This window comes from Olea europaea, chromosome 2 (assembly GCF_002742605.1).
Source record: "Olea europaea var. sylvestris chromosome 2, O_europaea_v1, whole genome shotgun sequence".
Classification (NCBI taxonomy): domain Eukaryota; kingdom Viridiplantae; phylum Streptophyta; class Magnoliopsida; order Lamiales; family Oleaceae; genus Olea; species Olea europaea.
In genome coordinates, this window is record NC_036238.1 from 26,164,860 (window position 1) to 26,179,507 (window position 14,648).

A 14,648-nucleotide genomic window follows, 5' to 3' on the forward strand; every position below is an offset into this window, starting at 1 on the left:
AACGAAAGACACGACAACTTAAGTTTGATCATCAAATACTGAGGAGGGTGATCCGAAAAAATGTAATAACGAGATTATGCGATCGGCGGAGGATATGCATCTATGTTAAAAAGGGAAATTTTATGAAATTGTTACATGGCCATCTATAATTTTTAGTAGGATGTTTTGAGTTATAGAAAAATGTTAATAAATTTGGTATTAAAGCTTAGTTTGTGCAAGATAAACGAGGACGTTAATACATAATTTTGACCTCTTTAGCTTGATGATATGTTAAGAGAGTATGACTAGTGCTAAAAAGCACTTACCTTGACCTATTATCGTCTCGAGAGGAGCCTCAAGAGCTCGTGGTGAATATTTCAATCCGATAAAGGATGATTCTCTATTTTTTATTTTTGATCAGTAAATGTAAAATTTGATAGATCAAAACTCATTTACAAGTACAACGGACAAATCCAAGATCAAGTAAGAAATACATATACACAGAGCATACCCGGATAAACAAAAATAAGATGTACAAACAATCATCTAATGACCCTCAACTAAGGATTCAAACCGGATCAAAAGCTTCTGATACAAAGTAAACATAACTTTGTATACGTGTATTTTAATCCTTCTTACAATAGAATCGACTTGTTGTCTAAGATTTTCAAAATTATTTCGACTCCTTTTAAATTGTGAATTTTAAAGAATGTATGAATAATAAGTGAATGGCGTGGATCCTACAAAATATATTTGACTATTTTAAATTATAAATAGTCCATGACTAGGGACTACGTCTCCTAGTGAAAAACACCTCTTGAGGAGCAACCGCATGAATTATTTCATATTTTCCGGATGAAGCAAGCAGTCAATTACATAAATAAAAACACCAAAAGTGTACAGTCTCAACTTTATTCGAAAGAGTTCGATTGAGACAAGCATTTTCGACGGATGCATTCGTTAAAACTACATTAAACAACTACTAAATATTCCATAATAAACAGCTATATGTCTCGAGATGCCATTACTCGATCTTACCCTGTTCTGAGATTCGATCCAAGATGCTATCAGTTCAGTACAAGGGGATTGAGCAAGCAAAACTGCAAAACTAGAATACACAGGTGCCACATTTATCTAGCCCTCCTGCACATGATGTCGTCTTAAGTCCTCGTTTTCTTTAGTTAAAATCTCGATACGGGATTGAAGAACGTTGATCACTGCTTGGGCCCTCATCACTTCGATTTTCAGCGTCTCCCTCTCCATGGAGACATTCAAGATTCCGTTCTCCAAATTGTTAATAAATTTCAAATAACCTGGAGGCACAGATTTCTCGAGGTTAGAAGAATCGAAGGTAAGCGAGTTGACTGGATTATTTTCTTTGGGTTCTACAGGTTCTAATAAAGGAATTGTCGTCATCATCATTTTTGAGGGATCATGGCTTGTCGTCGTTGAATCTTCGGATCCATTAGCATGACTTGAGTGAGGATCATCATGCTTCAATTTTTTGCTTTGGGATAAAGAAAGTTCAGGATCTTCTTCAGATATTTCCCTCTTGCAAGCAAATGGGAGAGACTGCAGCTCAATTTGATTTTCGACTTGGGGAGGAGCCATGCTGAGAGGATGAGAATCCTGTAGCAAAATTTGAGTACAAATATGTCGAAAGATGGAATACCCATAGTCAAGCCAAGTTTGAAAGCATTATTAAGTAAAAATGTATTAACATTCCGGAAAGCTATTGACGACAGGCCGATAATAATAACAGAAGAATCTCAAATTATATACGTCAAAAAGTTTTGATCTACTAACAACTTTCAAAAGTCACCTACATTATTATCAATTATAAGTATTGCTGTCATGTAAGCTCGCTTTCTCAGATGAATAAAGAACTAAACACTTGTGGAAGGAAAATATGCAGCAGCAACATCATCTTACTCCTAAACTTTCGAAGAGAATTTAAAGTCAGGAACTAATTGACTTTGCAATCCAAGCAAGAAGCCTGCTAGTTGCAGCAAATTTGTCAATGTAGTCCATAATGGGCATTCTTAGAATCAAACGTGGAAAAATAACAGTTCATTTTCTTAGTCACTTCAGTGATGATAGACTTTGCAGTATGAGATCATCAAATGGTTTCAATTTACCGTCCGAGTTCATATAACAATAGTAAAGCTATAAGAAAGAACATCTAGGATACTTACTGCCTATAACTTAAAAAGCATTTATCACTGAGCTAATGCCACAGTACTATAGAATTAGTGAGTCATCTGATTACACTGGGGGACTTTGACATCCCAATCCTTAACCATAGACCCAGTAGTGATGAGTGTAAGAATATCAACATCTAAATAAAGTAGTGCAAAACAGTCTCGTCCACAGTTTGCAAATTTAAGATATTACAAAGCTACTTCCTAGTGTTAATAGACTGTCAAGACGCTCGCTTCCATGTATGAACAGACGCCCACGGAAATGTCACACTGTAGTTGACAAAAAGAGGATAAGTAGTAGGTGTATTCCACCTCAAAGTAGAGATATCCATGTCATGTTCCCCTCGTGCATTGAGAAAAGAATGGTCTCGTAGAACTTGACAGAATAAGGGAACTTAAATATATCACAACTTTACGAAACATCAAATCTTAACTTATTAAAATTAATCAACAAATCTTAGTTAAATCATACCTAATCAGATTGAAATCAAACTCGACTGTTTAATCTTATTCTACTGAAGCATTATCTTCAATTTCCAACAACTAGTATTACAGAAAGGCAGGGACCGTGTTCCCTCGAACTTCACTGAGTAGGCTACAGGTCCATAGACTTGGACAATGAGTCAAGGAAGTCTTGTTATCCAAAGTATTCTTACTACTTTTAACAGTCGAGTTTGAATATTTTTTCTATTTACAGTTTATGCGGAAACAAAATACACATATACTATGCGGTATTATGATTCCTTGACAAGGATTTCTTCTTCCATCTTAAAATCTAACGTGCAGCTCAATACTACCAAAAGTAGCAAAACATAATGAACAAAAACTTAGAAAAGATGCCTTGCAATTCAGTATATGATAACTCATTTGTCTCGGTTCTTGTTCTTTGCAATCAAAAGGAACAATAATATAGCATGCAAAAATAATAACTTCATTGAGTACAAAATTTTGCAACTAAAATGGGGTTATATGCATGAAGGATGTGAACTACAGAATATGAAACAAAATACAGGAAACAAGACGATTACCATAATGGAAAGGAACTGCGTGGTGCGTAACACCTAGAAATATCTTTGCCGGAGAAAAGAAAGAAAGAAGCAGAAATAAACCTGGTTCAGGTGATTGACCTCGACTCGTGCTTCATCACCATTCGGCATATCATCTTCAACCTCTATGCCAGGAACCACAAGAGCTGCATCATCATCCCATTCCTCCTCAACAAAAGGGGCATATCTGTCCCCATTTGGCGGTCCTAAACCACTCTTCTGAAAGATTCTACAGAGCACAAATGCATCCTTTTCCCACAAAAAAGGACAAAGAGGAATTTCTTTTAAGATCCATAACTTTCAACAAAGAAAAAGAAATATGCACCAACTTTAAATTTTATCATAGCCATCCACACCTGTGCTACTCTAGCCCTTTCTAATTCTTCATCACAAAGCCTGTATTCATGCATTACCCAATTTGTTCTCTTGCCATCAGGAGCTCGTCCGCTGTGGAAAACAAGGGTTTTCTTCATTCCAATGGTTTGGTTTTTATGGCGCACAGGACGATCCTTTCCAGTTGCTTTCCAATACCCTTTGCCAGTGGCACGATTCAGCCGAGATCCATTACCATATTTTCTGTCCACAGGGCTGAAAAAGTACCATTCTAGATCTCTGGTCTTCAGGGATGCATATTCTTCAAAGTAAAAATCACGACACGACTATTCATTAGAAAGATCGGAAAAGAATTACGTATGGACAAAAGAGAAACCAAGGAAAAAGTAGAATTTGAGGTAAACGGTAAACACACGGGAGAATCTAATGACAGGCTACGAACTTAGTATACAAAATTTAAATCATATTAATACAAAAGATACTCAAAGTTAACTCTTGGATCACTAATTCGCACACCCGTACACGCTTAACTATAGATGCAGGCATTCATATCTAAATATCTGTCTATACATCCTTTTTTCCACTCCCACTAATTTATCATTTTTATCATATGCAAGTTCTGAAAATCTCATCTTTAGCCTAATTTATCATTTTTACCATATTATAATTTCAAAAATCCCATCATTAGCTCATCAAATTGCAACATACAAATGCACAAGTAATCTACATTATTGAAGTCGTAAATAAATTGCACACCCAAAAGCCCAAAATAATCATAAATGAAATAATTAAAAGAAATTCTGAATCCACAAAGAACTAAAAATTTGCTCCTGACCTATAAACCCATAGTTAACCAAAAATGAAAAATCTTATCCAACCAAATAAAATCGGCAAAGAATATATAAAATACATCTCTTAATAAATATATGTGGGAAAATTTACGTACGAATATAAGTACCAGCAAGCTCCCATGGCTCAGATTTGTAGACATCAATTTCAGTAACAGCTTGAAATCGAAAGGGCTTCCTACATGCCTTCCTCCTCAGATAGTACCTCACCAACTCCTCGTCCGTCGGATGAAACCTGAATCCCGGTGCCAAAGAAGTTGGCGTTGGCGGTGGCGCCACCGTCTTCGCCGGTGTTGCACCCACCCCCGCTGCCACCACCTCTTGTCCCATCTAAAATTCCAGATATAATTCCCCTCGAAAGGAAAGGATGAACACCAAAAATTTTAGGGAGTTTGGTGCTCCCACAAAAAAATATCAGACTCAAAACTCAACACATAAATTAAATCCCAGATGAGTACAAAGTAAAAAAAGATAAGTTATAATGGTGGGTTTGACAGAAAGCTTGAAAATGAAGTTAGATTAGAAGGCAAGCAAAGTTTTAAAGAAAGAAAATAATTGGATGGGATTTTGGGATTTGGTTTGAGCGAGGAGTAAAGAAATGTACATGTGTGGTGTGTGGTATGGATGCTTGCTTGACACGGAATTCGAAAAATCAAAGAAGAGAAAAAGGGTTAGGCTTAGCTGTTCTCATTGTTTTGTTGTTTTCTCGAAAACCCCTGTATGCTTCTACAAGAAACCTCACGTCCGCCTACTCCCATCTCTCTCTATCTAGATTTGTACCATTAGTCCCCAGATCTATTGTCTCCATGGCTAGTGATCCTTAGCCTTTAAATTTACATCGAAAGTCCTAAGACTAGCTATCTTATATCCATCGATATTTGTTCTATTATTCTTATTTGAACATTGAGAAGAGTATAATTTTCACATCCAACTTGACCAAGTTGCTTGGTCATTAGTGGATTGATGGGTCGACATTAGATGATTATTATAAAAAAAATTTGGATTTTGTTATTATTGAAAATGTTTGATTCATAATAAGCATATTCTTATGCCGTGCTATCTAATCTTTTTCTTGAATTCGATCACTTTCGTAAAAAAGAAAAATAATAAATTGACATATTTTTTTTGTTATTATAGGAATTAATGCTACTACTTCTAGTTATGAAGTTTCCACACTTTTAAAAAACTTGGCTTGATACTAGATGTTTTAATGAGATATTGTTGGTCAAGCAATTAATGTAACTTATAAGGTACAACAATAATTAGAAATAATCGAGTTAAAGTTGTAGCAATGAGTACTATAGCTAGTCTAATGAAAAGAGTGAAAGTGATTGATACGAGCTATTCTAAGTGTCCTGATCGATGGAGCGACTCTAGAATGGATTTTCAAAGTCTTTTTTTTGCATTAAAAAGCTATATTTACTAGATTATTGATCACGAAATAATGATACTAGTTTGTGGAGTTTTTCCTTTCAGTAAGACTACATTTTGACTATTTTTCTTGTTAGATTTTCTTATTAGCATCGATGCTTATTTTATACTAAGCATCATTGATATGTCGTATTATTTCATTAGAGGATAAAGATTTGGTGGATCTCAACATTTAAAATACATTTATTGTGTACTAATGAATTGATATATATATATATATATATATTGAAATCCATGATTGAATTGAATTGACTGACTTGTAAGAACTAGATCGTTGTTATAGGTGAAATCCATGATTTTCATGGGATCAATTGTAGACCAATCCAACTATCTCATAAGATCGAGCCATGATCCAATTTATATATAATTTAGTCTTGATGATTGGTCAATGCTAATTTTAGAAAATATAAAAGAGTTGGCCCATTTTCAACTATCAATTTCCAAAAATACTCTCTAATATGAAGCTAGATTTTATTTTTCAACTTGAATTGGTGTCTAAATTTTAAAGAAGAACATATTTTCATAAGAATCGTGTAATAATTTAATAAAGATATTGATGATTTTTATCATTGAATCTGAAGGTGCAATATAATAAAATGTTAAGGGTCATGTTGTTACTAGAACAATTTTGAGGACTAATAGATAATTTTTTTCATTTACAAGAGAGATGTAAAAATTATCTGCTTTTGGATGTTTGGATATACAAGTACCTCTCCTCGTGGATAACGATTGCCATATTTTATTTTTATTTTTATTTACCGTTTTATAACTACAGTATATATATATATATATATATATATATTTATATTTATTTATTTATTTATTTATTTGCATGTTAGATGTATAATAAAATATATATAATTATTACAATGGGAATTTTGCATGCAAAACTCGTTAAAATATTAAGTGATATTTATATTTGCTTTCCATCATTGTAGTGAAAAATCAGGGTCCTCAACCAATCTCAGAAAATAATATTATACGTAAATCGAAAAACTTTTCTTTATTTTTTTAACAACATATTCTTCATCAAAATACTATTTCAAAATGTATTTTCCTAAAAAAAAAAAAAAAAAACTACTTTATTCCTTTCCACCATGTATGAATGATTACATTCTCCTCATATTACCCAAAGAACAATGTATAAAGCTTAACTGATAGAAAATCGGTGACAGATGCTTTTACATCTTCTCAAATGCGTGCGGGACTCACATGAAAAAAATTCAAAAATGTGACCCCACTCCCTATTGTGAGTGTTCGACCAGGACTTTGATCAGTGTAGCAAGGTTGAAGAACAATTGATACATGCCCAATCCCGATTTGAGTTGGGAATATTATATTGGCTCTTTCATTTCGATTTGCCATTTTATGGGATTCTTTTAAAAAAAAATTTGTAACTGCTTTTGAATTTAAATTTGTTCTCGCATCAAAAGAGCTAAACGTGACATAGAGTTGTTGAGCTAGTCAGTGGCCACTTACTTTACCCTAAGGTAGTGTTTGATTGCTCCACTTTTTGCATGGAAAATGGAATTCATTTTCCAACTTTTGGTTATTTGATTGTCCAAAATTTTAATGGAATCGAAATCTCACTCTCTTGCCATGTCAGCATTTTCCATGGAATCATGGAATAATTGGAATTCCCGGTCACTGTAGCGATTTTTAAATTTTTTTTCTATTTTTTTTTTGGCAATGAAAATAAATATTAAGAATTATTGTAAAAAAATATTTTCCTTTTACTGACAATTTCCATCTAAAATAAAGTCAAACAAATATCAAAAGATATATGATTTTTTTGATTTTTTTTGTTGGCAATGGAAACAAATTTCATACCCAATACCACTAAATTTTATCTCTTTAATTGACAATTTTCATGTAAAATAAAGCGAAATGAATATCAAAAAACACTTTTATTTCAACATTTTTCAAATGGAAAATTATACCAATCAAACACAATAATTTACAATTTTCAGGAAAACAATTTTTAGACAATTCAATTCTCTGGAATTCATTTTCAATTCAATTTAATTTCATCTTTACAATCAAGCGGACCATAATTATACATTTATGCTAAATGGACAGAGCTTGGGAACAGGCCTTGGGTTGAGGTGACTCAGCCTCAGTCACAGGCCTGGTCCCCAAACTTTGTCAATGTAGCAAGTCTCCTAATTATAACAAATGTTAATAATAAGTGGACATAAATACGTCATATAAATGAAATTTTATAGTTCATACATTATTTATTTTTTCATTTACCTATAAGTCTATTGTATAAAAAACATGACTAGTTCAACGCATGCATGCAGATTTTTTGTTGTTATATAGTAGAGGAGAACTCAAAAATGATTTTGTATTTGACTTTGTATCATTTGTGACATGTTCCATAATAATTATATTAAACATATTGTATAATAAAATAAAGTTAAAATCTTATTATTATACTATTAATCTAGTTTAATATTACTACCAAACATATAGATAAAGACAACTTAAAAAGAAAAAAGGAATAAAAATAACTTTGCTATACTGACACGAAGAAGTTGACAACTTCCCTAACCGAGCACTCACAATATGGGCTGGATGCCATTTTTTTTTGAAATTTTTTTATTCACACAAGTTTCACACTCATATAAGAGAATGTCAAGACTTCTGTCGATAATTTTCGGTCAACTCAACTTAATTCGAATAAAAATGTCAACAACCTTGATTTTCATTGACCTTCAAGTTGAAAAATCATTCCAAAACATTATTTTCCTAATATAAATCCCCCTTTTTTTCAAATATATAATTGACGAATCTTTTTTATTTTCTTAAAAAATTAACAAGTCCTTCCCTTTGGTAGGGTCCACAATTGGAACATAAAAACCTATGTTCAAAAATTTTTATTTATGACATTTCTAATTTCAAGATAACATGGTCATGTCATGTTGGACATAATTTATAAACAACATAATGTTTGATCCTCATTCTAAAATTTATTTTTTCTCAAATTCATTTTTTTATTGTACATGACTGCATTCATAAAATTTACAATTTTTATTTATTAAAGATCAAAGTTGATAAAAATGTGTGGTTAAAAAGTTGATAAAAATCGTGAGTCCCATTAAAAGTGGTTAAAATCAATAAATTTTTATCAATTTTTTAAGCTGCAAAAAACGCGCTAATGAGATCAAACAGCATTAATTTACAACGGAATTATAATTTTTGGGGGGGGGGGGGAAAAATTTCCAAAGGATGTTTAAGTATGCCATAATTCATCGTCAAGGGATTAAATAATACGTACTTTTTGTTATTTGGGTAAATATTAGTTTTAGACCCGTTTGAGCTCCTTTTTTTTGCGAAAAACAGGTTTTGAAATAATGATTTTTTAAAGAATATGTAGTTAAAAAAAGGAAATTTTAAAATTATTTTATGAAAAATGTGTGATTGGAAATTAATCTTAAAAAAAAAAAATTGAGAAAAAATGAAGTTGGGCTCAATTCGTCAATTAATTTAAGCTTTAACTAAGCAAGCAACCTAGAAAGTGACATAAAATATTTTTAAATAGAAAATGTGGATTGAAGAAGAGGTGTAACAAAGTCTCGAGTACAAGTAAAGTAATTCATCGCCCGTTCGTTAAGAAACCTCTAACTTCCTTCTTTAATGCATTACTTAATTTACGTGCCACTAATTAACCTTAATAATTATAAAAAGTTTGAGTTCGACTCCAAATATTCCTTTCCATTGTTCTATGCATGGAGGGCAGATTTACAATCTTTTGTCCCTCCAATAAATTTTTAGTCCCATTTGGTAGCAATTTTTCACCCAAAAAAATCAAATTTTTAACCTTTATTTTTGACATTTTCACAAGTGTGACATATTTTTCTTTTCTAACGATCAAAAAAATTAATTTTAATAATCACTACTGAACAGACCCTTAATATTTCATTAAATTTGAAATTGATTATGAGTTCTTGTACGTTACTTGGTTCAAAAATTTAGACGAACACGATTTCTATTTTATGTGGATTAAATTGGGAAACTTGACGTGACGAACTTTATCATTTTACATTTTTCCAAGTGTGCAAATGAAGAAATGCATGAATTTGAACGACACTTTAGATATTACAAATAAATTAAAGGTTTAATGGTCACACGTATAACTTAAGAAGACGAAGGGAAAATGCTAATGACTATGTTTAGATCATTATAAGGTTGTGTAGTTAATTAAAACAAGTAAACAAGATTATCAAGTGTTACGTACATAAATAAACTAATTTCAATCCTTGATAAATTGTAGCCGACCACATAAGTGGTCATGTTAGTCGTGATAAGCTTCTAACAATCTCTGTTTGATTATGTGAAAAATAATTCTTTAGTGGATTTGATATATTTCCAAAAATGTATGTTTTAAAGTGATCAAAATTGTGGGTTCTATTATAAATTTGATTAAAATTAATTATTGATCTTAACTAAATATTTTATTTAACTTTTTTTTTTAGTTAAATCAAACATGAGTTGAGTGTGATTCTAAACGTTGAGAAGATGATGTGATGAAAATAAGTACAGCAACATAATTAACACGTTTGTTTTATATTATCGTTTTTTCTTTATTGTATAAACAAAATTTAAATTGGCAACGAGTGTATTTTGTGGATAAGTACACGGTTATATAGCCCCCGTTTGGCTTCCACATAATCACTACTGAACAGACCTTTAATATTTCATTAAATTTGAAATTGATTATGAGTTTTTGTACGTTACTTGGTTCAAAAATTTAGACGAACACGATTTCTATTTTATGTGGATTAAATTGGGAAACTTGACGTGACGAGCTTTATCATTTTACATTTTTCCAAGTGTGCAAATGAAGAAATGCATGGGATTGAACGACACTTTAGATATCAAAAATAAATTAAAGGTTTATTGGTCACACGTATAACTTAAGAAGACGAAGGGAAAATGCTAATGACTATGTTTAGATCATTATAAGGTTGTGTAGTTAATTAAAACAAGTAAACAAGATTATCAAGTGTTACGTACATAAATAAACTAATTTCAATCCTTGATAAATTGTAGCCGACCACATAAGTGGTCATGTTAGTCGTGATAAGCTTCTAACAATCTCTGTTTGATTATGTGAAAAATAATTCTTTAGTGGATTTGATATATTTCCAAAAATGTATGTTTTAAAGTGATCAAAATTGTGGGTTCTATTATAAATTTGATTAAAATTAATTATTGATCTTAACTAAATATTTTATTTAACTTTTTTTTTTAGTTAAATCAAACATGAGTTGAGTGTGATTCTAAACGTTGAGAAGATGATGTGACGAAAATAAGTACAGCAACATAATTAACACGTTTGTTTTATATTATCGTTTTTTCTTTATTGTATAAACAAAATTTAAATTGGCAACGAGTGTATTTTGTGGATAAGTACACGGTTATATAGCCCCCGTTTGGCTTCCATTTTTTAAAAATGAAAATGGGTGGAAGAGTATTTTATTGAAAAAATAGTAGTTAAAAAAGAATGGAAATTAATGAGATTCAAACGGGAGGTACCTATTCCACACGTGTAACAATAGTCAAATATAAACTGGTCAGAATGAATAATTATCTCGACATAGTTAATGAAGTTCAATTTCAAAAAAGAAAAGCGATAGTCTTATTTTGTCCCCATTACTTTTTTTAATTATTTTTTCCCCATTACTTCATATCAACCAAACGTTGGGCAAAACAATCATGTCTTACTTATTTGAGGTTCATTGTGCTTGAAGGAGCGACAAGATGCGGACCTCATAGAGGTTTTTGTATACTTGTTTGACATTTAAAAAAAAAATAAAAATTATATACTAGACATTCATTCTTGTACAATTTAACTTAGCTTATATATTGTAGCAGGCCCCAAACTTGAATAAAGGATAAAGTTTTTACAACTTTATAATTCTTTTCATAAAATAAAATTTTAGTTTTATTCTTTCCATATGAATTTATGCCCCTATTTGGCCCCAATTTTATGGAAATGGAAATGGGTGAAATAGTATTTTTCTGAAAAATGATTAGTTGAAAAAGAATGAAAATTTTTCGATTTACGTGTAATATTATTTATGAAAGATTGTGTGGTTGAAAATAGAAGAGTGAAGAATGAAATGTAATGGAATAAAAATTAATGGAGGTCAAATGGAGGCTACGACTTCGTTTGAAGAGTGAAAGTACAATTTTCAATTAAAATATAAATAAAAATTAATCACAATTGATGAAGTGAGCCAACACTCGCTCTGGCCTCGCCCCATATACGATTGTGAGTTGGCTCGTGTGGTTTAACGTTCAATCAACTCAAAATGTAGTAACACTTAAACTCAAACCCCAAAACCCAAATCTTTCCAAACCTAATCTAACCCAAATCCAAACTTAAGAACCCAAATATCTATAACTCAGTCCAAAGTCAAATCAAAACCCACATACCAGAGGATTAAACCCAACCCCGACTCAAATTCAGAACCCAAATCTCTCCAAACTCAAATCTAATCCATGACAAATCAAATCAAGCCCAACCCAATCAAACTAAAGAACCTAAAATTCTCCAAACCCAAATTATTTATTATTAAAAGCCCGTTTGTTACTCATTTTTTTCAAAATGTATTTTTTTCTCTTCTTTTTAATCACACATTCTTTATTAAAATAATATTACACGTAAATCAAAAACTTTTTCTCATTTTTTAACCACACATTTCCCATCATTTTACTATTCTAAAATACATTTTTACATGAAAATGAATCTCAAACACCCTCTAACATACCCCATTCCAACCCCGTTTAGAAATCGACACCGATTAATTAGGTGCGATTTATTTATGAAAGCTGATAAAGGAAAATTATTTATCTAAGTAGAAATCAAGTTCGAAGATTCTTGTAGCAAAGAGCTAGATCCTAAAAATATTATTTTACAAACTAATCCCAAACTTAAATTCAAGAGTGAATAAATGCTCTCGTCTTTCAATTTTCTATCCATTTTTTATTTTATTTTTTCAAAATTTTAATGGACCTAATTTTTCCATGGAAATTGATATATAAGCACGAATCGAAAGGACTCCAAAAAATTATCCAATACAAATTGAGCAATCTACGTCTTTAACAGTCTTATCCAACATTTTAAAAAAGTGAACCCGTGGTTACATTGCATTTTTTCTTATTGAGATAGATAATATTTCAAATATCAAGCCAAAGATTGTTATGGACTATGATTGATTGATAATAATTTAAAACTCATTTCTTAAATGAAATTAAATCTAATAGATTCATATTGAATATTGGGAAAATTACATCAAATCCTAAAGTTTTTTCAAAAATTAGATATCAATAATTTTTTTCTTTTTAAAAAAAATCAAAAGTCAGGTATATTCAAATACACCCCACCCAACCCATTTCTTCCCTCACAAAAAATCATTCATTCCAATTTCTCACCGCACTGCCACATTTTCTTTATGCTTCGCATAGCTAGAACGCGTCACCCATTCACAACCACGACAATAGTGGACGAAAGAAGCCTCTACAACAGTTGAACGTCAAGATCAATGAGGCATATAGTTTGTGTGAAACCTGCAAGTGTACGAAATCGTTGACAAGTAGTGGATTTGAGTGAGTTGAGAGTATCGTCCCACATGGAATATATTCAATTCGAGTTTACTAGTTTTGTATGGAAGTTGAATTACGTAAACAAGCGGGCTTCATCTGCCTATCCCCAAGATCATAATAATTGATTTTTCCCCAAAATATCTTCTCATTAGGAGGTGCTTCTACTTCTCTCCCTATTGTGTTGTTGTTGCCAATTGGCTGAATGCAGGGATGATTAATTATTGTAGTTTGATGGTGTATTTGAGGTAAAGATAGTGGTGATAGTATGTTAATAGTAAAGGTAGTGGGACATGTCGACGATTGTGGATTGGAATGGGATGTGAATGGATGAAGAGCCTGTCAATGCTGTCTACTTTCATTCCAGATCTGAATCGATGTTGGAGGTCGACGTGGATTTGAGGTGGTGATAGTGATGGATTTAAGGTGAATATGATGATTGGTTGTGAATTTGAGGTAACGACGATGATTTAGGTCGTGTTGGTGATGGTAGAGTATGGTGGGTAGGAGTGAGGTGGGGTGAGCTGAAAGGTGATCGTGATCATTTAATTGAGTAATTTGTAATTATTAAATAATTTAGAAATAAAAATTGAGTTACAAATTGTAATCCGTAAATTGTGTTATTGTGAATGTGACTTTGTTTGATTTGTGATTAGTACGTGACAATGATCATAAATTATGTGTTATCATGAGCGTGATTTGTTTAATTATTATAGGTCACAATAATTTATCGGTATCACAAAATATGATCTCCTAATTTTTTAATTTTTTTCTCAAATTAATTATTTCTAAAATTGTATATTTTGAAATATTTGTTGTAGGATTGGATATGGTCCAGTTCGGTTTGGTTCTAACAAGAATCAAATTGGATTCAAAATTTTAGAATATTTAGTAAGTGGAACTATAAGATCCAAATTTAGTTATGGAATCGTTTAGGTTCAGTTCCATTCGTTTAGTTCGGTTCGGTTCAATTCTGTTCCTGGGTTCTATACTATGATTAAATTTTTTAATATTTACAAAACTATATTAATTCAACTAATGACATATTCAATCGTAAATTTTATAAAATAACGTAATTCAATTTTATGTGTTTTTTGCTTCTCTCTTTATTGAATTATTTATAGATTTGATTGTTAAAATTATATGAAAAAGGAAAATAGTGAGTTCACAATAATTAAGAAAGGTGTTGTCGAGTTTCA

General features: G+C 31.5%; 1 protein-coding gene across 2 annotated transcripts; it reads right to left on the reverse strand.

The window, feature by feature from the left end:
• Positions 1–835: 835 nt before the first annotated feature.
• LOC111368448 (NAC domain containing protein 50-like) lies at positions 836–5,081 on the reverse strand. 2 transcript variants are annotated; one of them, XM_022989675.1, is made up of 4 exons: positions 4,518–5,081; positions 3,583–3,860; positions 3,290–3,475; positions 836–1,608 (listed from the first exon to the last, which is right to left on the reverse strand). In XM_022989675.1, exons 1-4 carry the CDS (start codon positions 4,735–4,737, stop codon positions 1,114–1,116), a joined length of 1,179 nt encoding a protein of 392 aa, XP_022845443.1. In that variant the 5' UTR covers positions 4,738–5,081; the 3' UTR covers positions 836–1,113. The 2 variants fall into 2 exon arrangements, with proteins under 2 accessions (XP_022845443.1, XP_022845436.1); XM_022989668.1 differs by having other exon boundaries at positions 4,506–5,078.
• Between the last annotated feature and the right edge of the window lie 9,567 nt (positions 5,082–14,648).

Coding starts and splice junctions, on each gene's coding strand:
- LOC111368448 (XM_022989668.1), bottom strand. CDS start 4,737: ATGGGACAAGAGGTGGTGGCAGCGGGGGTGGGTGCAACACCGGCGAAG. Junction 3,861..4,505: donor GCTTGCTGGTACTTATATTC/GTACGTAAATTT, acceptor TTTACTTTGAAG/AATATGCATCCCTGAAGACC. Junction 3,476..3,582: donor AAAGGGCTAGAGTAGCACAG/GTGTGGATGGCT, acceptor TTGTGGGAAAAG/GATGCATTTGTGCTCTGTAG.